This window comes from Macaca fascicularis, chromosome 6 (assembly GCF_037993035.2).
Source record: "Macaca fascicularis isolate 582-1 chromosome 6, T2T-MFA8v1.1".
Taxonomy (NCBI): Eukaryota; Metazoa; Chordata; class Mammalia; order Primates; family Cercopithecidae; genus Macaca; species Macaca fascicularis.
This window is the reverse complement of record NC_088380.1, coordinates 155497217-155524092: the sequence shown is the minus strand read 5'-3', so window position 1 is coordinate 155524092 and position 26876 is coordinate 155497217. Positions and strand designations below refer to the sequence as shown.

Here is a 26876-nt window from a genome sequence, read left to right as displayed (position 1 = left end):
ATGGCAGGTAGTAGGTTATAGCAGTGAGGTGACAAAGCCAACAACAAGCCTTTGTATAGGTAATTCTTATCCAATATCTGGCCTTACACATTTCTCTTACTTTTATTCTACCTAAGGAACCTATTTGAGACATTCTACAAATTTCCTGTAACTTTAGAGAAGTTCTAATTACTTGACATTTCTCCCATGGGTTCATCCTCTGCCCCGTTCCGTTCTGCAACTGGGAAAATTGAGATCATGAATAGTGAACAGACTTGCTTAAGAATAAGGCAGTAGCAGTGTCACTTGGAGGACCTAGGTCCAGTGACTTCCCCTCCAGTGGGCCATAATCAATTATTCCATTATGTCAGGCTCCCACCCTTGATTTGGCTGTTAACATAATAATGTTTTACTTACTCCTGACACTTGTCCTGAAAGAAGAGTAATGGGATATGTCCTTTGATATAGAAATTTAACAAATGTAGGCATACTCTATGAAGAAACATGGTCAATCCAAGCATAGTTATGCATGAATATCCATCCATGCAACCAAAACCAGAGAAAACAGAATAAAGCGGAGAAAAGCAAGGTGAGGTTACGACATATCTCCAGGTTTGCAGATGTTGGCACTGTACCAAACTACATCGATATTTCATTCCAATAGGTGGGGACTATTCACATGTGAACCCTGTGCTCACACTTCTTATAACAGAGATGCAACTACACACCTTCTGTTAACCATTAACGACTGTTCCACAGCAATATTTCAGAGAACTCTGAATCAAAAACAAGGGTAAAGATGGGATGCACTTACCTTTGGGGCTTGCCCTTAAAACTTGTAAAGCCAGAAAACCAAGGGTTGGAATGGTATTGAGTGGCATAAATAAGGTAAGCTCTTCCTCCTCCTCCTAGTATTATAAGGAAAAATCAGATTCTGAATATATCCATCAAGAAAAAGAAGCTCAAGGGAATCTGATGGAGTTACATGTTGCTGCAATTTTACTTTTATGATGGATAAAATGTTTTAAGTAATTCCAGTGGTTTGAGCTTGTCAAGCTTGGTCTTGAGAGACTATTGAGACACGCATTTGTACCTCACATGGTAGAAGGGTTTGCTTGACTCCTTGCCCATCCCTTTTCCAGAACTTGTCATGATCTTTTTCTGATGATCTAGGACAGTTTCTCCGAAGCAGATTAGTATGGAGGGTATCATTTCTTGTCCCTTAGCCCAGATGGTAGGGTACAGCGTGACTGTCATTATAACACACTCACACCCCCACACACATACACACCAGGTCTTAATGGATTTGAATTGGCAGAATTTTTAGAAGTGACACAACTTGTACCTGAGCATAGGAGATGCTCTGAGTTGATTGTATTTTTAATTAGCTAGGCAGTGTTTTGTGAAGAAGCCAGAAATATAAGTATTCAAGATAAAAGCACTGGTTCCTTCCACATCCCCCTCACCCTATGCAATCTTCCCAGCAAGAGATGTTCCTATAATCATGGCTCTGATTAATTCTCCCTGGTGAGCCCTGCAGAAAATAGTCGGGCATAATCAATTAATCAAATTAGGATAGGTACTAATCATGAACTCCTCCTTCCTCTGTTCCTTTTTCTCTAACAAAATGCATGCTATCTCACTGGTTTGTTAAAAGGCAATCATTTTAAATTTGCTCATTGGGTTTCAGTGCAAAAAATGTAACAATGTATACGCTATGAATATATAAGATTTTCCTTGTGTTGTAACATTTCCATATGCAGTTTTAATGATATAAACTTTAGGTTTTAACGTCTTTTAAAGCTGCAACTACCCAGCTTTTCTTCCCTTTAATCTGTAAAACAATACAATATTGATTTTATTGTATATTACTCAGCATTCATTTGCTTGCTGACTGAAACTGGCTTAAGGAGGGAAAAAGAATTTGTTGGCTCTAGTAATTAGGACATTCAAGTGTAAAATTTTCTTAAGACACTGCTGGAAGCCTCAAATTATGTAGTCAGGACACTGGCATTCCCTGTATTGCAGCCCTGCCTTCCTTTGGTTTAGTTTTCTTCTCAGACAGCCTCCTCCCATGGGGTGGCAATGATGGCCACCAACAGCTTTGAACTGTCTGACAACACCAGAGGAAAGATAGGCTCTTTCTAGCAAAAATTCTAGGCCTTGCTTTCCCTGGTCCAGCCAGTAAGCTAAGGGATTCTTGTTGCCAGGAATGGACGATTCTGATTGACCAGCCCTGCTTATGTGTTCATCACTGGAGCTAGGTATTAGAGGAGGGAAGGGTTGGTTCCAGTAAGGAAAATCAAGACATTATTCTCAGAGAAAGATGAAATAGATGGATGGACAGCAGAAAATTACGGTAAATGTTCACTTTCATCAGGATACTCTCTTGCTCCAGTGGGAGGACATATAATAAGATGACAAGAATTATGTAAGCTAAAGCTCAAGTTTTGGAATTCATAGTCCTGAATTCTATTCCCAGATTGGTCAAGTGCTGCTGTGTATGACTTCAGCAATTCAGTTAACCTCTCTGACCCTCAGCTTCTTCATCTATAGGATGGAGGTTGGACTTAGAGGTTGGACTCAAAAGTTGGAGGAGGAGAAAAAGGGCAATGTCTGGCACTTATTAACACATTGTAAAGGGTAACTAATTAAGATAGAACACTTTTGCTATTCTTTAAATTACAATATTGTATTCTGGGATGGTCCCCTTCCTCCTAGTGTGGAAGTCAAAAACTCCTAAGCCTCAGTTTTCTCATTTGCAAAACTAATGAACTACTTAGTTGACTCAATAAATATCCATGATGAGGATACAATATACCAGGCAATTCTCTAGGGCACTGAAGATGTCACAGTGATCAAGACAGTGTCTTATGCCCTCTTGAAATGTATATTCTAGTGAGCAAGACAAATCACAAATAAAGAAGCAATTGACTATATATGTATATACTGAGAAGGAAAAATAGAACAGAGAAAGAGGATAGACATTTTTAGAAAATGGGGTGTGAAATTGTAGTTAGGTGTTGAGAGAAGACCTGTCTGAGGAAATGATATTTGAGCGGCACCCCTAAGGAAGTGAGAGAGTAATCTACATGGTCACATTCCAGGGAAAAGAGACAAAGTGAAAAGGCCCCGAGGTGGGAACCTACAATTATGGCCCAGGAAAGCAGTAAAACCAGTGAATTGGTGGGCAGGGAAGGGGAGGGGTGTGGCTACAGTTGAGTTTGGAGAAGAGTGGGGGCCAGACCATGTAAGGTCTGGTTAGCTATGATAAGGAATTTGGATTGTATTCTAAGCATGATAGGAAGCCACTAGAATTTTATGCAAGCAAAAAATGACCTGACTTACATTTTAAAAATATCATTCTGGCAGGAGACAGATTGGAGATGTGGGTGAGTATTTCAGAGAAAGAAATTGGGGGCTTGGCCCCAGGTGCTGGGTCCAGAGGTGATGAGAAGGGTCAGGTGTAGGAATAATTTTCTTTCTTTCTTTTACTTTTTTTCTTTCATTCCTTTTTCTTGAGACACGGTCTCACTTTGTCACCCAGGCTGGAGTGCAGTAGCATGATCTTGGCTCACAGCAGCCTCAATCTCCTGGGCTCAGGTGATCCTCCCACCTCAGCCCCCCAGGTAGCTGGGGCTACAGGCATATGTCACCACGCCCAGCTAATTTTTTGTAGAGACGGGGTTTTGCCATGTTGCCCAGGCTGGTCTCAAACTCCTGGGCTCAAGCGATCCGCTCACCTAGGCCTCCCAAAGTGTTAGGATTATAGGCATGAGCCACCACCCCCAGCCAGGAATCATCAGAATGAGTTTGCTGATGGTTTGGTCTTAGGGTATGAGAAGAAGTTTTTTGGTCTGAATCACTGGGTAGATGGTGGGCCATTTACTGAGATAGAGAACACTGGGAGAGAGCAGGTTTTTGTGTTGGAGATGAGAAAGGAATAGTTTAGGTTGAAATGCTTTATAATCATCCATCTTGAGATGCTGGATGGTCACTGTCTACGTCTGGGAAAGTCTCAACGTAGGGATACAATTTTGGGAGTCTACAGTGAATAGTATTGTAATTGTACGGCATTTTCAGCTACCAGATGGATGCGATCATCTCAGGAAACATTTTAGATAGATGAGGAAAGAGAATTGAACCCCATCGCTTCAATAGTTAGGGCTTTGTACTTGTATATTTCCAGCAAAATATTATTCTACATTCAAAATATAAAACAGATAGATGTGGACCGAGCTACTTTGCTTCAGATTAGGGGAGGGGGCTCAGATTCCTGCAGGTGGAGCCTTCCCCATGTCTGCTCCAGGCCCAGAAATGACCATGGGGGCTCCTGTTAAGTTTAGAGGATCTAAGAAACAAACATTGGAAAACACTGAGAGTCAAGGTCCTTTCCAGATCTTGTGATCTGCCATTCTCTTCCTGGCTGCCAGCCACATCTGTTTAGCTCACCCTGGCCAAGGTGTCCAAGGGTCCAGGCTGAGTTTCGTGGTTCTGTTATGTAGATAAACAGATTTCAAGTTTCCTCTTGGTAAGATTCAATTAGAAAACTAGCAAACACAACTATAGACTATCAGAGCTAAGAGTTAACTCAGAGATTATTTTTTTCCAATCTCTTCTCTTTACTGAGAAGTGAATGATGCTGCTCAGAAGAAAAAGAAACGTGCTCATGGTGACCCTGGAAGAGACAGCTGGGTCCTGCCCCTACACTCACTGATTCATCATGCTGTGGAACAGATGTGAGGAAGATATAAAAATTCTTTGCAAAAATGGAACTGAACAATCAGTTAAGAGGGTTGATTTTGTGGAGATCAGTGAATGCCCATCCATTAAAGAGTATGAGGTCTTCTGAGGGTCTGTGATAGAGGAACTTTGGTAATTCAAAGTTAACTCTTTTTCAATTGGGAATTCTTAGCCTGGGGTTCCTAGATGGGCCTGGGATTCCTGGATTCCTGAGTTCAAGGAACCATGGACTGTCTAGAAATTGTGCATGTGTGTGCATGTATATCTATTTTTTTCTAGGCAGACAGTTCTCAAGAGTTTACTAGATTCTCAAAAGAATCTGTGATTTCCTACCCTTAAAATGGTTTAAACCTTTTTTTTTTCTTTGAAAATCCTCATAGGAACAAAATGACTGGCGATTTTGGGCAATATACTATTTTAAGCATAAGAATGTAGCTGCCTATCTTCACTAGTTACTATCCTAACGCAGATCATAAAAATAAGCCACGTTTCTGGGAAGAACAAAAATAACAATAATTGGAGCAAAAAGAAGCACCCATATGTTTTAATCACCAAGCAATCAGTAGGATGTAAAGAAACCTTTTGTGACACTCAGCTGTTCCATACGTCCATATGCCAAAAGCTTTTTGCTTTAGTACTATTTATTAAATATTTCTACAAAACAAGTCTTAATAGGAAGCAATAATTACTTGACTTTTTTAAAACAAGGACTTCTATTTTTCAATGGTACTTTCTTTTTTAACATCTTTTTCACTTCCCCCATTTTAGGACCCTGTGGGCACCGAAATCCGACTCACTCATGCTTATTTCCTGTAATGGACAAATTTGATGCTAATGTGAGGTATGTTACCTTTCTGTACGTACTGTGTTGTAAATTGTGAACATTTCTGCTATGAAGTCTTTAAAAATCTGTTGTTTTAGAGTTATAAAGTTAACGGATGTGGATTTTCTTTGATGTTTCATATATAATCATGTTCATGGTACTGTTTGATTATTAGTGTTTTGGCATTTCTGTTTAAATGAAAAATGTAATATGGCTGTAAATATTTCCAGCTTCCTATATTAATAGTCTGCATTATGGAGATGGTGTTTGAAAATAGATATTCATCTCTGTAATAGGAAGAAAGATGTATTTAAGTAGGGGTAAAAATAGCTTAAGAATATCTATCTGTACATCTAAACTTGAGACAAATTCAAGTTGCTTTTTATAGCAGGTCTAGTTTGTCCACTTCTTTTCTCAACTAGGTTATTATATTATGTGACATAATAGTTGCATGGTATAGTTACATAAAGCTAACTGGTTTTCTTTGGTTCTGATTTGTTTTCCTGTAATTTTCTGCAAACCTTGGAGATGAAATAATAATCCGACTCCTAGAGAAGATTTTCTTTTAGAAAAGACTTGCTTTATTTGGCACAATCAAATAGTACAAAGAAAAGTGTATTCAATAAGGCCTAAATGTTATGAATTGGCATTTGAGACTGAGAATTATTCATAGATATCAGTAGCTGGAATACATCCTAAAAAATACATTCTTTCTGTAATCACAGGAACTGTTTTTCATTCACTTGAGACCTCTAGAAAAATATATTTCAGGTATAGATCAGGGGCCTTGTGCCTCTGTGTTTGACATAGTAGGAAACTATCACAAAAGGAACTGTCAAATATCTTGACAGAAACTCTAGTGTAATACGACTTGAGTTGCCAAGATGTACTATCACCCCAACCAGGGAATTCCTTGAGGGTAGAATGTGTTTCATGATCCCTGGCAAAATCCCTGGTACATGGTGGGTATTTAACAAAGAGATGTTGATCATTTTGTCATTGTTGTAATATATATGTTTCAAACAAGGTTATGTTCTAATACATATAGATATGCAAAAAGGCTGTATTTTTAGCAATAAAACATTTTACACTCTCAATAAAAATGTGTGGACTTTGTTATTTCCCAGATGTACTGACTTGGTTCAGAGTCTTAGGACTTTAACATAGATTATTTAGGCTGGTGCCAGACCTGGTGCCAGGTCTTTAATTTTCCTCTAAAAGTTTGTGAAATTATTTGCCCAGAGAAAGCAGAGTGAAATGCAGAGAATCTCAATTTTATTTTTATTAATTAAAAAGCCAGAGTGAGCAATGTCAATGGTGACACATTATAAAATTGTTTTAAATTTCCGACACTGTATCAAACTGGATCAGTTGGTCAAAATGTACTTTTGGGGGAATAATTCAGATATTATGATCTGTAATATTTCTAGCTTTTAAACATTTATTTATAGCAGCATTAGATTCTAAGAGCAGAACACAATTTGATTAAATGGACATTAGCCATTCTTCTGGGTGCTGTGGAACAATAGTACAGGATACGAGATGATATCACGCCCCAGAATCTTGTCTCTGGACCATCCTCTCTGTCAGTTTTCTAACCAGATCCCATCAACATATGTTCCTCCTCACCCACTCCCCCCTCTATCCACAATATTAATAACAGGCAAATGCCACAGACTTTCCACTCATGTCCTCTCCGTACAGCCTCTGAATGTCCATAATAAAAGATTATATGGCTGACATTTACCAAATTGTGATGCATGAATTGTTAGGAATACATAATGAATTTAGGTGGTATACCAACAGTATTTTTATTTTAAAATTAAATGCTTATTTTGAGGTTACTTCCTGAGGATGAGTAATACTATTCTGCCACTTAAAAGAGTGAAAAATATTTCCTTACATGATTAATTTATTTAAAATGAAATGTCAGTTTCTTTTTAAAAATATGCATTTTTATATTAATTAATAAAGGAATGTTAAAAAAATCACAAGATCTTTACGCAAATGACTAAAGTCTAGACACCCATGTTCTAGGTGTAATTAGCAAGCGTAAATTTTGTCATTTTAAAAGCATTAACCAGAAATTCTTCTTTGGTAAGGGATGTCCCCACTTGGAAAAGTGCCTACATAAGGTGAAACCGAAAAGTCTGGATTTCTAGCCCAGGAAAAGAATCCTTTTACTTGCTCTGAAGATAGAAGAAAATGAATGGAAAAGGGAGGAGTTTGGAGGAGAGATGATTCAGAAAGGGAGAATCTGGGCTCTGTTTGGGAAGGGGCAAAACATTAGTTGTAGGGGACTTTGAGAGTACAGTTGCATGACTTTTTGTTTTTTTCTTAAATGGGGTATGTGCGCTGACTTCTCCAAGGACCCAGTCCTTCAGGAAAATTTTCTAGTTTGGATATGAATTAGTGTTGAACCTTTCTTTTGTTGAATGTGTGAGCTCAGCATGGGGTAGAAACTGGTATTATCCCATTTAATTTTTAACACAGTCCTACAAGATACATATCCTTATTATCCCTATTTTACAATGTGTGTCAACTAAGACTTAAGGAGGTTAAATAACTTTCTGAAGGTCATAAAACTGCATTGCTTTCTCTTATATGATAAATATTTTATTTCAATACGTATGTGCATGTGAATGTGCGTGTGTGGGTCTATGTATACATTGCTGAGATGTCTGACATTCCTGTGTTGGTAAATATGGTTCGGAAGAGAGGATGCCCATGTGAGATAGGACACCCAAAAGGAACAGGATGGCAGGAGGTTATAAATGCCCTAGGGAGATTTCAGAAATCTGAAAGAAGGCTTTAGACTTCCACAAGCTGTAGAATTGAGGGACTCCAGTCAATTTTCCCCAGATGTCAAGAGACAGAGAGGTCCTAGTTGACATTTTCTATTAAATAAAATGTCTTACAGTTACGTATTTTGTCCAGCCATACTGATCACTTCATTTTTAGTTTATTTGGCGTCATTTAATTGAGTTTTCTAATTCAGCTTGATCCTTGCTACAATGTGTCTGTCAGCATCCTTGACTAAAAACATCAGAAACTAACTCTGGCCAACATAATCAAAGGTAATTTGGGAGTAGTTACAGTGTACAAGCTCAAAGAACTACTTTGAAAAATGCTGGAGGACCAGGATTAGACATAAAAAAGAACTTTGGGAGTTCCAGGAAAGTTAGAAAATGGAATCATGGCCAACTACAGGAAGAAGTTGTCAGTAGATTGCCTTTATTTCTTTACTATAAAATAATTAAGCACCTACACTTTGTGTCAGAAAGAGGGAGACAATTTCCTGGGCTTAAGGATCTCACAGTGTGGCTAGACGACAATCACTGAACTAAAGTATTTAATATGATGATAACAGCATTCTAATAGTAAGATATATACAATGAGCTATGTTCTCTGTGAACTACAAGGTAAGACTAAAGAAAAGTCATACTAGGTCTTGATTTTAGCAATATGAGAAGTATTATAAGCATTTTCCTCTGAAGAGCCTCCATGGCAGAGAAAGCAGTTGATGCCTGATGGATTGAATCATGATGAAAACCTGGCAGTGAATCAGGCCCTAGTTGGGAAGGCAAGTTCCTGATGAGTCCTATCCCTTGCTAAATAGTGTCAGCCAACTTAGCAGTCAACAGGCAGCCTCTTTCCAGACAATCTGACACCCACCTGATCTGTTTTATTGGTCTGTTTTTTCCTCCTCAAGGCTCCAGAGGAGGCAGCTGCATTTTTTTTTTTTTTTTGAAGGGTTGAAGAAAGAGAAATGGAAACACTGGCTCTGGTGATTTTGCAGCAGATACCCTGTGGACCATCTTTGGCTTGCATTTGGGGTATGAGCCTTGCTGGTGCCTTACCCTGCTTAATTCAGCCCTGAAACACTTAATGTCTGACTTCAGAGACAGCCATGCTTTTGATGTTGTTTAACTACCAGATTCTCCCCGCTGACGTGGTTTTCCTCAGTCCAAGTGTGATCCCTAAATGCTGCTCAGGTTTCTGTCTTTTGCCTTGCTGTTTATTGCAGTTTGAAAGTTTCTGCTTTCTAAGAAATTTTTTCAATCAATTTTTTTTTTTAAGTTCCAGAGAGTACAATGTTCCGGCAGGAGATAAACAGGTGAAGGAAAGTCCATATGTATATAAACTTGCACTTTGAGGTTTCTCAAGATAATGCCTCCAGACTTGGAGCAGAGAAAAAGTTCCTTTTATAACTTAGTTCTTTTTAACTGTAGCTTCCTTCTACCCTTGACTCACCTCCCTGCCCCATGAGCTCTTTACCCTCTTGCTTCACTGCCCCTGTAGTCCCTGGGGTTTCTTCCTTCTTTAATAAGAACAACCTCATTTAAGGATCTGCTTCTTCTCTACAAAGTAACTGTTGTGCTTTCTTATTAATGTTTCTCATTAGCAACCAAAAAAAGCATCTTATAGGATTATGAATCATAAAAATGGTAGCATTTTCCGCCCTTTGCTAGGGTTTCTAGGAAACTGAGAGACAAATTTGTAATCACCATGAATAAGTGTAGAAGATCTCTAGGTATATACAATGGCTCTAACATGCCTTTACTATATTTTCCAACGCTTTTGATCCTTCATCTTGTTTCCTTTGTGTTTTAAATAATGTATTGATCATTCTTGTAAACCACTATAAGTATGTAAAGGAAGAAGGAGGAAAGGGAGAAAGAAATCCAAGAAGGAAGCATTTTCCAGGGAAAGAATCTTTCTTTTTGATTCCTTTGGTAGGCTTGATGCCAGGTACTAGGGAGCCACTAAATATTTTTTAACTGAAGATCAAACTGGCAAGCTTTTATACACAAACAGAAAATCAAAGTAAATACCAAAAGCTGAATAATTTATATAAAATACATAATCTTTATATAAAAGCAGTCACCTGCTATACACATGCGACAACATTAATTAAAAACCATAACAAAAGTGAGTAGTTGACTTCAAATTAATTACCTAGTTGCCTTAGTTCTGTAATGACACCAAGTTGCAATTTATTACTTTAGATCAAGAAATTAAATTTATTGGATATCAATATAACTACAAGAATGAATTGAGATTTTCCAATCTTACCAAACAGAAAAAGATAGAAATTTTTTAAATAGGAAAGTCGATTTGGGGTTTGATTAGTACTGGTAGAAATACATATTATGGTTCACTAAAGTCTGAAATGAAATGGTAATTTTTAATGCTGAATATTCTAAAGCCTTGAAATAGTTTATAGAATTTAAAAAATCAATGTGTGTTAGTGGTTTGCCCTAAAGACTCATCGATGTGAATTGATGTGGAACTGGAGTTAATTCATGTTTGTAACCTGGCAGTCAGAACTGTGAACATGTGCAACTTTAAGGCAATTAGATGTTTTGCAGGAAATCTCTCTTCAGGCTCTGAAATTGTGACATTCATTAGCATATAAGGAGAAAGTGAGTGGGTACCATTTAAGAGGGGTTATTTTTATGTTGCTTTAGAAATGTAAATGAGAATAATACTCAACTTCATTGCTTGACTGACAAAATGGTGATTATTCAGTTAGTACTTTGATTAGATCAGGAGCACAGTGAATAGGAGCTGGAACCCATCGCGTGTTGAAAACCCCGTACCACCTGGAGTTACAGGGGACCTCAAGCTAGAGGCATCACAAACTACCAGAAGGAAGAAGACACATTTATATTTTGAAAGCAATGGTCTCTTGCAATGTGTGAAATTTTCTGGTTGTAGAATTAAGCTAGGAATCTTCTACAAATATGTGATCCTAGACATCTTCTGAAGTGCTCCTAACACAACTTCAACTACCAACACCATGGGATGCTGGAAAAGTAGGGTTTACGGAAACAGAATAATATGAGTTCAGCTCTTGACTTTCCCACTTACTCAAGGCTGTATGACCTTGAAGAATTTATGTAATCTCTCTAAGCCTTAGTTTTGGCATCTGAAAATGGGATTTTTCTTAAGATTATAGGTAATCTTCAGAAAAACATAGGTAAAACTCTTAACATAGTATTTTGCACATAGTCTGCATAGAGTAAATGATAAATGTGTCTTTAGTCATCACAAGTATCATGACAGGTAGGTATTTATTACCCAAAAACTGATACTTAATTACTATATGCTATAAGTTTTCTTGATTGTTTAAATTTAGTATCCATTTATTTACCTGGCTGACCTTAATGATCAGTTATTAAATTGTTTGAATATTTATCCCTGACTGTGCCCATTCTTTGGGAACAAAGGCTCCCAAAGGTGACAGAAAACCTTCAATATTGGAGCTAGGTAAGTGGCTTAGTTGGAATAAAACCACTGGTCTTCTATACCTATTTAGCACCATTTTCTCTTTACTCTGCAGCTTCCGTGGACTTGGTCACAGTTCTGTTTGGGAACTGGAGGATCCGGGTTAAGATCCTGTGTCTCTTTGACTCCTGGTCTTGTGCTGGATTCCATACAGCCAGCTCTCCTTTATATGCAACCAATCCCTTGATTGGTGACCCCTGTTTATAAGAAAATACCCCTGACTTATTTCTTTCTGCTATTATATTTGTCAGTGTCCAGGCAGGAAAATGGAAACTGTTGTACATATTTTAAGCAAATGGAGATTTAGTGCAGGTCACCGAGCTCTGTGGCAGAGCAGGGAGAAGGAGATGTTAACCAGAGGCCAAGAAGCCTCCTGATCCTCCTTGCTGTTGCGGGTCTGCTGGAGGCACCGCCATTGCCACACTTCTGGAACCATTTGCTGTTGCTCTTACTGCTTAAAGCACCTCCAAATACAGAAGAAAAATACTCCTCTTTCTCACCTCATCACCCGAATTTCCATCTTGAGTCTCTCATTTGGAAAACATAATCAGAAGCCAGTCGGCAAGAAAGACTGAAAAATATAGTTTTCAGGCTTCTGGCTCTCATTGATTGATATATGTGCATAAAAACTGTGGCAAATAACAGATATAGCTTCCCCACTATATAAGCTTGGTTTCTTCTGGAACTTACTGCTGTGAAGCCTGCTTCATCCAGCTTCTGAAACCTGAGGGTGCAGATGTGACTGCATTCATACAAGCATCTGAATCTCAATCTGCTTGACTGCAGGAAGCTCAGTCTTTCTTGCAGTTTACCTTGTCCACCTGTTTTGGAGAATTTGATTATTACTGAAAGAGGTGCTCCCAAGTGTCCTGACTTTGTTTTGCTTGCCAAGCTGAACCTCTGCAGCCTCCAGCTCTATCAGTTCCACTGAGGCATATTTTGAATTGCAGCCTATTAAACGAGCAGTCTGTGGGCCTCAGAGCTTCCCCCCGGACTTTAGTAAAGCAGAAGCTCCTTCATAATGAAAATCCACATCATTTCACCTGTGAAGTGAGAAGAGGATGCCTTCCATGTCATACTTGATCAAAGTGGCTCCCATACTAAAATTGCTTGAGATAGAAGTATTTCAGAAGCAAGCATTGCAGCATTTCAAATTCTCAGACCTAATCTTCCCTGGAACACACAGAGGGTTATGTTATGATGAATTTTAGTATCAACAGTTACATGTTCTCAGAATTATTATTGACCTGCATCATTCTGGGTCTGTTGCTTAGTCAACCCTGGTGTGTCTGGCTTCTTTTCTTATGACACCTTGTTATTCCTCCCTACAGTTTGCTTCTTTTATTACCAATCTTTATTTAAATGTCACATTTTAATGAGAATTTTTAGATACTTTATTAGGACCTGTGCAAATCAGTGGATGCAAATAGCTTGGCAAGGGTAGAGATACTGCCTAATAAAAAAAATTACAAGATCTTTATGACTCTCAGTTTAAGCCCAGTCAGAATTTCTTCTACACCTAATAGGATTACAGCATGGTCTAGATGGAAGGGTCACCTGGATTCCTGTAAAACTGTGTCTTTTTGTCCCACTTTACAAGCACAGGCTGTGATGAGATTCAAGAAATGTGATTAAGGCTGTGAATTATTTACAACTTCTTAAAAGTTCCTTTCCATAATTTGGAGCCTTGCCTATGACTTGCAGCTTCTTGCACTCCTACAAAGTACAGTATACAAAAGAAATAAAAAGAGTTTCAGAGAGGTTAAGTGATTTTGCCTCAGCCTACACAGCTAATAAGTGATTAACCTGAAACTAAAATCCAAGTCTTTGCTTCCAAAATCACTGCTTTTTTCAAATTATCTCCTAACTCTCCAAAGAGAAACTATCTCCTAAGGTATATATAATTTAGATTAAAATGTTACTCATCCATGACCAAATCTATGAAAATGGATTTGGACAATAAAAGGAAAATATCAAATCACTGTTGCTTGATGCTTTGAACATTTGACAAGAAGGGCTTGCTGTGGTTCAGACATTTCTCCAAACATGTGACCTATATGATCTCACTGATAGTGGCCCCAGCATTACATATGAAGTAACCGAGGCAGAGAAGAATCATTATTTTGCCCAAAGTCACATTTCTAGAAAGAAGCGAAGCTAGCATTTTCACCCAAAGTTGTGTGATATCAGAGCATATCCTTTGAACTTCAATGGTTTGCTTTTCTAAAGATTTCTGTGTGGCAGAGGGTCTACCATTTGACATTTTAGACTTGGGTTCTCAAACTAAAGGCCTAGCTGATAAGTTTATTTGGTCTGTCCAGGGTTTTAAAAATGGATTAAAACCCTTTTAGGGAAGCTGGGCACTCTCCAATTTACCAGAGTCATAACTGTGAGTACCTATTGTCTGAAAGGAAGCCATCTTGAACTATCACATTACCTTTCATAGCCACAGCGCACAGTTGTTCAGTGTGCAGTCTGCCTGCCCGGCCCTGGAGGGCTTTTCAGCTTATCACTTACATTCTGAAAACAGTGGTAAGAATTATCCTCAACTTTGTAGAACCATATTATGACATTTAGTACCCGCTATTTTCTCCCTGGAATTCTGTTTTATTAACATTTAGCAAATAGGGTTTGTTGAATTTCAGACCTTTTTTCAATTGGAACAGATTTCTAAATAAATACGCTAAGTGATCACCAGTTTATCAGTCAGGTAACAATGTTCAGGCAATGTTCTTATCTGCATTTTTAAAGAATGTAAGAAGAATCTCTTTTCCCCCTTCTCTGCCCACTCACTTACTTCTTAGCTTATAATGGTTTCGTTTAATTTCAAAAGGTTTTATACAACATACTCATCTTTGAATGTCCAATACTATCATACCTTTGTGCATATCAAATATAGGTGCATATTTAATCTCAGCTTTCTCTATCAACAGTGTAACTGACGTTTCTAGCCTCACCTTATCTCAAATGCCACCATTGTTCATTGTATGTAATTACTGCAGTTCAAATCCTCAAAAGATGAGTTGCAGAAAAAGTGTATGTGTAAATAGATACATTATAGTTATTTTTTAAATGTTAAAAAGATCTACAAACTTCTTAGCATTCAAAAAATGTTGATAATAGAAAATGCAGAGGCATTGTAGAAAACTCAATATGAAAGTTCGGAAATATGATCTATCAGTCGCACAGAGACAGAAAAGCTCTGTCACACATATAGGAAACATGACTCAGACTGAATGCAAATAGGGTTACAGGGTTGACAGGATGAGGGGTCTCAGGAAACAGTGACAGTGGTCTAGGAGAGGCAGGATAAGGACCAGGAGGAAGAAGGGAGTGAGAGTAAAGGAAAAAACATAGATCCTAGAGAAATTTATGAAGTAGCATTTCCGGTAGATCATGATGAATTGCATGAGGAGGAAGAGGAAGATGGTTTTAAAGTGACCTTGGAGAAGAATTGTGGTGCATAGGGAACGAGGACTTGGTCTGATATTGATTGAGATGGAGAAAACTGTGGGACATTCAGGTAAAAAATTTCTGTAGAAAGCTTGCTAACTTAGTGTGGCTGTCAGTTGGGAAATATTTTGGGGAGGATTCTAATCATATCTGCTGTATGGTCAATTAATAAAAGAAATTGACTCCAAAAAGGGCTAATGATCTAGACCAGCAAAAAGTAAACCTTTCTCCAAATATTAACATCCTGAAAACTACCTTTATGTGGAACCTCTGCCTGCTTCTGACCGAAGGGATCATTTTACTTTTTCATTTTCAAGGACTACAAACATTTTGCATAATTAGGAAGTATGCAAAGGTTAAAACTGTGACCTTTCTGATCTGAACTCAGGAAGCTTATGAGAGCAAATCACCTGTTGTGTATTCATTGGTAACGTGGGACATACTGACTTATTTTCTTTGTATTTTCGTTTCTAGTCAATATGATTGTGATAATCGAGTCTACTATTTTTCATAGTAAATACATTCTTTATGACTCATGAGGGTTATGATATAAGAAATGTGTAAGTATTTGGAAAATAAATAGTGCATTGAGTTAGTGTGAGTTTTAGACAAGCTATGATAATTAAGAGTTTCAACTAATTCAGTGTTTTAAGATAAAATCCCCTCCCTGAAACGGAATGTTTTGATGGCTTGTCCTGGAATTGAACTGAATTTTATCATCGCACCACTGACAGAAGTTTTGCAAAACAAATTGAGTCATGCCACAGAGTCCTGAGAATCAGAAAAATTGTGTTGATCTCTATTTGTAACTTCAAATGTTATTTTCTATGGTTGCATTACTGATGGTCTAGAATCACCCAGATTGACACCCCTAACTGAGGGTGAGGTGAATCAGCCGACCAGTCTTCTATGACTGAGAGACTCAGACCAGTTCTCTGGACAGTCAAGCCTGAGAGTTGTGACTTTCTATACTAGTCAGAGGGGAATAAGCTATGAGTAGAGACCAGCCTTGGAATTCATGAAGCGCATTTGTGTGAACAAAATAAAAAAACAAAAGTGTTTAATCCACTTCAAACAAAACAAAATAAAACAAAAAAACCTTTACAGCTGGGCGCAGTGGCTCACACCTGTAATCCCAGCACTTCGGAAGGCCAAGGTGGGTGGATCACGAGGTCAAGAGATCAAGACCATCCTGACCAACATGGTGAAACCCATCCCTACTAAAAATACACAAGTTAACTGGGTGTGGTGATGTGCATCTGTGGTCCCAGCTACTCGGGAGGCTGAGGCAGGAGAATTGCTTGAACCCGGGAGATGGAGGTTGCAGTGAGCCAAGATCGTGCCACTGTACTCCAGCCTGGTGGCAGAGCAAGATTCCATCTCAAAAAACAAACAAACAAACAAAAAAACCCCAAACAAACAAACAAAAAAAAAACAAAAAAAACTTCTAAGAACCTCATTTTGTTTGCAGGAACATTGATGCTTCTAATTAAAAGTGGGGAAGTTGAAAAGTATTTAAAATATCTCATCTAGTCAAAAATTCCTAAGCTATTAGTCATGTATTTTTTAAAGCTACAAATCATATTTGATTAATTTTGACATGCTTCTATTCAATTATGTTGAACTGATGAGGTTTTACTCTGAAAATAATAACTAGTACCCTTTTTATACCAGCTTAATTTTAGCAGTGTTTTATTTAGAATTATGTAACCTTGACTTTGCCACCCTCTCTCTACCCTTCCTGTCATTGCTGTCTTAAGGCTTCATCTCTTTTCTGCATGATTGGCATCATCTCCAAACACCTTTTTGACTACAGTCCTCCCTAACTTCAACTCATTTTTCAGTCAGACGACTGACCATCTTTCTATAGCCTAATTCCAGGCTTCACGTCCCCTCTTTCTTTCATCAATTTCCTACTCGCACCTCAAAGTATGAAGTCATTTATCATCTCCTGACCCCCAAGCCTCCTGACTCCCAAGCCTCCTGACCTCCCCTCTATGCTCCTAGACCTCTCTATACAAATTGCTGTTATCAATTATTTATAATTGTCACTGTTGTTTGTAATTATTTGTTTAACATGCCTACCTCCTCTGCTGAACGTCATATGCCTGGTATTTAGTCTGACATCTTATAATGTTAGAAGAATTTAACTAAAATTGAGAAAGCCTTTATTTTATTATTTAATTCTTTAATTTTAATTTTTAATTCTCCACATCATTGAAGGCCCATCATAGAAAGTTTTGTGCTCAGTGGATATTGATAACCATTACCCACCTCCACTCCATTCCCCCGAAACATTCCCCACAACACACTGAATTTCACTTGCAGCCTGGAATCTGAGGCTATGGGATTTGGAGAGGAGACGGGACAGTGAAAAGAACACAAGTTCTCTATTTGAGGTTGAAAAGGCTTCTCCTGTGAAGGTTTCTCCTGCGTTGCTGTTTGCAGATTTCATGGCATGGGATCGTTAATGACAGGGACAATCTGCCTTTTATTTTGTATCCCTTAGGTGGGATCTATTCATCTGCTCAGGCTGCCACCCTCACCAGCATCTCTGCTACTACTAGCTAACAGGCACTGAATGCTCAATGAGTGTAAGTGCTGTGCTCAACTCTTCACAAGTATTTTCTCATGCACTCCATATGATCACTCCATGAAGGGGTGCTCTTATTATCTGCATTTCATATTGAGGTGCAGAAAAGTTCATTAGCTTGCCCAAATTTATACAACTAGTAATAAGGGATGGAACTAACCAGCCAAACCTGGGAGGTCTTATTGCAGAGCTCAGATCCCTGACTACCACATTACAGCTATTTGTAGAATTTACAGATACTGGTAGTATTACACCAGTTCCTAAGGTCAGCATTACTCCTTTTACTTCTACAAGTGCTGCTACTACCACAGCTGTTACTGTTCATTTTATTTATACTGTCTCTACTACCATAACCATAAACCATAAACAAACTTTCTTTGTTCCAGGTGCTGTGCTAAAGGCTTTACTGACTGTACCTTAGGTCACTGGGTCAGCAATACAAATAGCCCACTCTAAGAAGGAATGTCTATATCATCCCAGATAGGTGAGGCCATGTGCTCTGTGATTCAGGACCCCCTCCAAGAAAATCCGGGAGGGGGAGACGCCCTTTTAATAACCTTTCTGTTTCTCTTTGACTGACTCATTCTCTAGGAATTCTTTCTCATCTCTAATCAGAAATCTTCAGCTGCTGTTACCTCTTTTATTTATTTATTTATTTATTTATTGAGTTTTGCCATCCTCAGAGGTGATTGACATCAGCTGAGAGCCTAGAATGTTAGCACAGGAACACTCCAAAAGAGGGTTGAAGTCCCTCCCACGTATCAGAATTCCATTCCCACTTCAGGATCCTAGAAAGCAGCAACTCTGCTTGGGCTTGAAAATTCCAGTCCTCTTTTTAAGTATGTCCAGGTAATTGGTTAAATTTGACTTAGCAGTTAACTAAATCCGGATTATTATGTATATCAGTGAAGAAAAGCAACAACAGTGAGATTGTGTCAAATTATGCAATATTTTAATAGGTCTGACAACAGGTTTCGTTTTACAGGATGTTAAGCTCATCCTCTGCCCCTTTACTCCTCTCATTTTCTGAGCTGTTGTTAAACATCTGAGTACTTCATCTGTCCAATTTCTATCTCCATCTTTTGTCTCTTCCCACAGAGCAGACAGTGTCCGTCTCTGTGGAGAGGTCTTGGCTACCGATTTTCCTCACTGGGCTGCCTAAGATTTCCTTAAGATAAGTTCAAATGGCCGGTGTTTCCTGTAAGACCCTGAGGGCAAGGAGCTTGCTTCCATTTCAATCTCTGAACATTTTCCAAGCGGGTAATTCTGGTTTAGGAATGGCTGGTGCCTTTTCTGCTCTGTTGCCTTTTCTCATTCCCTGCTCTCTTTTCCTCCTCTTCCTCTCCTGTATTGCATTCTACTTGCCCTGTCTTCCCTGTTTCTCTTTCTCTCTTGCATTTCCACTCTGCCCAAAACTCTTTCTCTCATTCATGTTCACAACTCATATTTTTCTACCTCTTCTTTTTCCTCAACAGCTTCATCCCCCTCGTCCCTCTCTCACTTAGTTCGTTGGACATACATTTCCTTTTTGCTTTACAAATAGATTTTTAGGAGTACTTGTATACATATTTATGAAATGACAAATATTCACCAACTATTAATAATATGTATGGCTCTTTGTCGTTAAAAAGGAGTATGAGATAATAATTCTGGCTAGTGATAAAAGCTTATGTTAATGATTTATTTATATAGTCCTTCAAAATTTATAATGTGCTTTCACATACATGGTTATCTAAGTCTCACAATATCCAGCAAAATAAAGGCAAGTATCATTAACCCAACTTACAGATAAGGAAAATGAAAATTTGAGAGGTATAAAAGATATCGTCTTTGGCACTTAAAGACACCCTGCTAGTAAATAATAGAACCAAGTTTTGAATCTGAATGTTTTGTTTGAATTCAATGTTTTCTTACTATACAAGTGTCAGTAAGTAAACACAGGAGTATCAGAAGGATATCAGCCTGACAAGAATGTCATCATAATATGATAAAATATTGGTAGAAAGACATGGTGATTTTATGATGTTTGTTGTAGGTTGGGACATGTGGAAAGGTTAAGTAAAGTTTGGTGAGATGTGGCTGGGATTTGAAGACAAAGTTACCCATCAGGATAGGGCTAGTTACAGAGAAACATAACAGGTATATGAGGAAATATTAGTCCACAAAGCAGTTTTACAATAAGCAGTTAGCATCAGGCAAATCCAGTAAATGGTAATATTTAGACCATAGCAATGAGTAATCTGGAAGTTGACAATTTTAAACCACAGAGAAGATTCTTAGTTTACTTAGAGAAGTTTCTCAAAATATACTAGGGACCCATTTGCAGTTCCTAGATTGGGAGGAATGATCAGGTAGACAGACTCCTGATCCTGAAGCCACTGGGATTTGGAGCAATTATTACAAGAGGCAGTCAGAAACATCAGGATGCATTTGGATACCAGTCAAAGCTGGAATGTAAATTGGCATCTGGGGCTCAGGATCCATACAGAAGCCAGGAGCCCAGAGCTGGAATCCAAATAAGCAGCAAGAATGACTTGATGTTGAGTATTGTCAATAACTCAGAATGAAGTACTGAAATGACCTTTGAATTCCCTTTGTTATGGATGGACCAGATCTCCAAGGCAAGTTCTAAAAATGATAATCATGACCTGTAGACCATTTTTTGAAAAGGACAGGTGAAAAGGAAATTTCAGGGTGAACGTACATCATCAGGAGAGACTTCACTAGAAGCTACCTCTTGAAGTATAGAAAAAACAGAGTATCCATGGAATCACTCTTCAGATATTTGAAGAGTGCTGTTAGGATTCTTACAGCTTTAAGCAAGATAAACTACATTCAAAGTGACTTCAGCAACAGTGAAAATTTACTAGCTCACCTAATTGAAAAGTTCAAGAACACAACTTGCTGCACCAGAGCCTCAAACTCGTCATTAGAATTGGTCTCTTTACACTACCATGGGGCTGACCGGCAGTCTGGACCAGGAATTTGACACAACTGGCAGGTACTGCTAGGTGTGCTAGGTGGTAAATTCTAGTGGAAGACAGGACTGGAAGACCAGGTGGCTCATAGGGTTGGAAAAGAGCAGAAGTCCAGAGAAGACAGCTAAGAGAGTAGACTCCAGTTGCACTGGTTGGCCGACCACACTGGAGGTTTTTGTGTAAAGGCCAAAGCTTACTTTTGAGTCTCTGTCATGCCTGGGTAGCCTTGACGTCTTGATTATAGATAAAAGCATTATTCTGGAATCCCCTCTCAGTGAATTGGTTTCTTGTTAGGAATTGGAGGACATGAAGTTAAATACTCTTGAATTTCAAAGAACCTCTTCTTATTAACAAGCTCTAATGAGTCTCCCTAATTCAAACAAATAATTACAGTTGAAATGTAATTTTCACTTTGACAAATGATTCTGCTAATATTCCTTTCCTATTTATGGATATTTTTCTGACACATACAAATATGCTTGTGCACATATGTGATGAATGGGGTGTACATATGAGGAGGTGGCAGTGACTGTTCTTCTAAGTAAGTGTATATTCTCATGTGGGTGTGAGTTGTGTGGTTACAGCATCTGTTGAGTCTCAATGCAGTTTCCTTTTGGTTAGTCTGAGACAAGGCTCTGCTTGAGATGGAGAAGATAGTGAGGGCTAAGTCAAGGCTTCCCGAATATCATCATATCACAGAAGCCTGGAGAGAGAGAAAAGGGACTTTACAGCGCAAGTTGTCCAGTAGAAATATAATGCAGACCACAGACGCTAGCCACATATGTGATTTTAAATTTTGTAACAACTATGTTAAAAATAAGCAAAAAGAGACAGGTGAAGCCAATTTTAATAGTTTATTCAATTTAACTTAACGTATCTAAAGTATTATTTCTGCCTATAATCAATATAAAAATTATTAAAATAGTATATATTTTTGTACTTTGCTTTCAAAATCCATTGTGCATTTTCCACTTACAGCCCAGCTGAATTCTGTCCAGCCACAGTTCAAGTGTTAAATAACTAAACATGGCTAGTGGCTACCATATCGGACAGTATAGTTCTAGAACATACATCCCAAGGTCAGCAAATTACTCAAGTGGGTCACCGCCTTCCCTTCCTACTGCCATCCCCACTGGAAACACTGCCAATCTATTATTCTTTATTCCTGTACCTGGTTCTGCTGTAACTTCACCTTCCTCTTCAACACAATGTTTAAGGCTGCCGTTACAAACTGGTCAGTTTCTTGGCAAGCAACTTAAAAGCATTTTGTCAGCACAGATGGTTCAACCTCTGACTTTTCTTCCCTTTTCTTCCACTTTCTTTGTTGAGGCTGTGAAGCTCCCATTAGGTCTGGTGCAGGTGCTCTGCCCTTGTCTGACCTTGCCCCAGGTGAACATCCAGCCGTCAAGGATGGAGTCTCTCTTTTGCTTACATTACCTCTTTTCCCCTAATATATCAACACATTTAGTTTCTCAAACTCGGCTTGTCTGTTGCCTGTTCTTATACCCTGGCTATTTATAATGAGTATTTTTAGCATGAAATACTTCAGAGCTTTTAATTTATTTTGGTATCCTTTTTTTATATTATCAATTGCCTCATTTCAGAATAAACAGGCTATAGTTTCCAAATTCCTTCTTTGGACCTGACATGTTTCATGCTTTTCTGTTTTCTTTTGTGACTCTGTCAAGTTACAGCTCATTTCCTGCTTTGGCCCTTTTATTTTATTTTTTTATCTTCCTCCTACAGCTTCTACAATCTTGGCTGGACCAGCCAAATCACACACAAAGAAGTGTGGGGACATCCTCCTCTGTGGATTTTCAGTCGTGTTTTCAGTTTTGCATTGTGTCGATGGCTAGGCCGTGTGGGCTCCTGCTGGCTTCATTAGTGTTTTCCTTGGGCTTCACTGCAGATCCCTATTGATAGCCCCATGTTGTCTGTACATAAAATTTGGTCTGTAGCAAGAATCTGAACAAAAACAAGTTTGTTTTGAATTGAAGGCAGGCGGAACCTTGGGTTTTCATTCCATAATTAACTTAAATGCGTAGTTTTCAAAAAGGTTTTGCTTTCTTGGTCAGAAAAATATATATTTAGCTAATTTAGTAAAGTATCTTAATTTTCTTTGAACAGGCAGTGTTTGTAAGGGCATTTTTTTCTTGCAAGCATCATTAATTGCAGTTCTTTGGAACTTCATAGATTATTAAAACTGGAAGGGACCTTAAAAATGGTCTGGTCCAATCCTAGTGTCTACAAGTCAGGACAATGAGGTCCAGTGAAAAGGGAAGATGTCCCAAGGCCACCTACAATGGTCAAAAACAAAGCTGGACTGAATTCTAAGGTTTCCTTACTCCAAGATCAAAACTCCTTATTCCTAGGTTCTTTTACTTTTTTCTCTGTCTTCCTTCTTTCCTCCCTCCATTCTTTTCTTACTTTCTTCTTTCCTTTCTTCATTCACTTTCTTTTCAATCCTCCTAGAGAATCAAGATAATCTCCACTAAAATATAACCTTCACAGGGTATATTCCAGATATACCCTACTAAATCAACCCAAAATGAAAGCGATTGGAATCAGCTGTATGTGTCACAATCTTCAGTATACTTCTGTGGTCACCAAAGCCTAGGTCATAATAACTGGCAATTTGGATTAAATTGACAGTGACCCTTAGCTTTGAATTTTTAATATTCACATCCATTTCTTGAATGAAGACTTTAATGGCTAACCAAATTTGTGGTTGACATGAAGAAACAGTGATAGAGTGAGCAGCCTGATAGGAGGTCCTATAGGAAAGGAAAAGCAGGCACAAATGAATTAAGGGTGTGTGCGAGGTTAAAATCAACAAAGGATGGTGGAATACCCTGGAGCTTAGCACTACGGTGAGCTGTCATCATCCTTGTGCCTCAAGGGCCAAGGGGAGAGAGTTATCATCAGACCCCAAAGAGATCAGAAACACAGTTGCTGCCAACCTGTAACCCACCAAGGCAGGAGATGAAGAAATACAGTGACTTCACTCTCCTGCTAATGCATCCAATTGAGTAAGCCCAACTGGAAACCAGAGGGAAAGGAGCTGGTTGATATGGTCCATACGCTGAGCTTGGCTGGAGAAGAGTGTAGAGTGGATCAGAAAGAGTAGATGGAACACACAGGAAAGGTTGCTGCTTTTGACTGGACAGTATCCTTGCTGATAGCACCCTGATTTTGCTTTTGGGGAATGACTCCTCCTTGACTCTTGGGTTCTTGAGTTTTGGGTGGGGTGAACGGTGTCACCAGGCTTCAGAGCGGGCAGGTTCTGTAGGTCTGGCCCTACTCAGAGCACCAGACACCTGGCTATAGTGATTGGTTCAGAAGGGTACAATCAGAGTGACTTCCAGGACTACATCAGAGGACTGCTTTTTCCCCTAGAATTCCTGAGAACGTAGAAGCTTAGAGATGCTCATGGCCATCTCCTCACATTTTGGAGAGAGCTGGCTCGGAAATGAAGCTGTTACAGAAGAGGGAATTGATGAGAGACAGTGCTGAGAGAGGGAGTGAAGCGAAGCCTTGCTGACTTATTTGAGTCTGTGACTTCCACTATGCATTCAACTAGCCCCTCCTACTGCAACTTTTAATAATGCAGCCACACTTTGCCTTTTGCTTGAGTCCCTTTGGGTTGAAGTTTCTGAAATTTGAACCAGAGTCCTGATTAATTGATTAATTCATTACTGTAAGAACCAGGTAAGAGACTTGATTAGGGTAGGCCGGGTGCGGTGGTGCATGCCTGTAATCCCAGCACTTTGAGAGGCCAAGATGGGCAGACCACGAGGTCAGAAGTTCGAGACCAGTTTGACCAACATGGTGAAACCATGTATTTACTAAAAATACAAATATTAGCTGGGCATGGTGGAATGCGCCTGTGATCCCAGCTACTCAGGAGGCTGAGGCAGGAGAATCACTTGAACCTGAGAGGTGGAGGTTGCGGTGAGCCAAGATCACGCCACTGCGTTCTAGCCTGGGTGACAGGGCAAGATTCCGTCTAAAAAAAAAATAGAGACTTGACTAGGGTAATACTACAAGAAGTGTGTGTTAGGCTGTGCTTGTGTTGCTATACGTACCTGAGACTGGGTAATTTATAAACAAAAGAGGTTTAATTGGTTTACAGTTGGGTAGTCTGTACAAGCAAGGCATCAGCATCTGCTTGGCACCCCAGGGTGCCTTTACTCATGGCAGAAGGTGAAGCAGAAGCAGGCACCAAAGCAGGAGCAAGAGAGAGGGAACTGGGAGGGACCATACACTTGTAAACAACAGATCTCGTGAGAAATCACTCACTGTTGTGAGAACAGCACAAAGATGGCATTAAATCATTCATGATAAATCTATCCCCATGATCCAGTCACCTCCTACCAGGCTGCACCTCTAACAATGAGGGTTACAATTCAACATAAGATTTAGAAGGGACAGATATCCAAACCATATCAAAATGGAAAGAAAATAATGATATAAGAGTCTGTAATTAATAAAGCTAACTATGGTTGGGTTCAGGCGATTAACAGGAAAATGCAATAAGATTAGTAGAGTTATCTTATAGCTGATCATTTTTCCCATTAATTAGTCTTCCAAGTTTCATTAAAATACTTAAATGATCCTGGTGTAGTGCAGAAGTCATTAAAAACTATGTTGGCTATTGTGGAGTTTATAAGCTAAGTTATAACTTTTTTATATGGTGATGGAAGAAAAAAATCTGTCTGTGTATGTACAGAAAATAATCTAGAATTACATGCACCAAGGTATTTACACAGCCTTAATTTACATTACATTATTCTTTCTGGTGAAGATGAACACAGATACTAATGTTCATTCACGTGTCTGTGTTTTTCTACTTTTTTGTTAATGATCATGTACTGCTTTGTAATAAGAACAAAATAAAGCAGACTTCTTATAGTCAACAATATTATATTATCACAGCAACTGAAGGGGGTAAATGCTGATCACAAGGGAGAGGAGCTGCTCACTAGCAGACAGAACATGCCCTTGTAATTTCTCAGCTGAGTGAATGGACTGGTATGGGAGGGAGAGAAAGCATGCCTATTAGGATCAGGAGGGAGGGTGTTAAAATAACTCAGGCTATAGGTGCAGCCCTGCACTAGAGAAATAGAAACAGGCCATATTTACCTACTTTCCCCCTTGAGATAATGATCATTATAATACACTGTGTCAAATTTCCATCAAGGAGAATTCTAAACACATTTTAGAAAAATAAACCACCAGAAAGGTTTAAAATAAGTGTGCCTTTTCCCTTTCTCAGCCATATCCAACAGCACGTGTGTCAAAAAGCACTAACCCCTGTGGTTATCAAGACAGTTCACTCACAAGCTCCTCATATTTCTCCTTCGTGCAGATGCCCAGAATCCATTCATTGAGCTAATACGTGGCCCTTGTTGCCTAGCAACATTTGTGGAATTGCTATGTGTGCTTCTTAATCACCGTAAAGTCTTGTCCTTTATTTTATATTGCAAAATAGAAAAGGAGAGAAAGCTTATGGAAAACAAAGGGAAAAAAAGAATGCCCAAACTGTATCTTCCAGTTGCAAATTAAATCATAGCATCTGGGTAAATTTAGACAAGACAACATTTTTCAAAAACTATTTTGGGTCCCACTGGAAAAACTGATTGACAAGTGAAAGTCCTGAATCAGCATTTTACCTAAACAGGCTGTAAGAAGAGCATCCAGAAACTTAACCACTTAACATACCTGTAGGAACTTTCTATCCACAAGACTATTAGGGTTGAAGAAATCTTCCACTCACTCTTTTTCTCAGATAGTTGTGAGGAGCAATGTTTTTATTGGAAGGACAACATCATATTAGAGTTCTTCTGAAATGCCCTGGCTTCCAAGGATCCTTCTGGAACTTATAAAGTTTGTATTTTCAGGGATAGTGCAATTTCCATTAATTTATTCTTCCCTGGAGTCAAATCTCACTCAAAAGTTTCTAAGATTAATATTTAAGGTGAATTTTCACAGTAAAAAAAAAAAATCCTTAAAAATT

The 26876-nt window shown here is 38.7% G+C and overlaps 1 protein-coding gene across 3 annotated transcripts in view; it reads left to right on the top strand.

The window, feature by feature from the left end:
- HTR4 (5-hydroxytryptamine receptor 4) overlaps positions 1–26876 on the top strand; it is a 195239-nt gene that overhangs the window by 12434 nt on the left and 155929 nt on the right. For all 3 annotated transcript variants that reach the window (XM_015452112.4, XM_045394373.3, XM_005558201.5), the window contains exon 2: positions 5491–5563. In XM_015452112.4, coding sequence (XP_015307598.1) covers positions 5538–5563 — 26 coding nt within the window. In that variant the 5' untranslated portion in view covers positions 5491–5537. The remainder of the gene's footprint in view (positions 1–5490; positions 5564–26876) is intronic.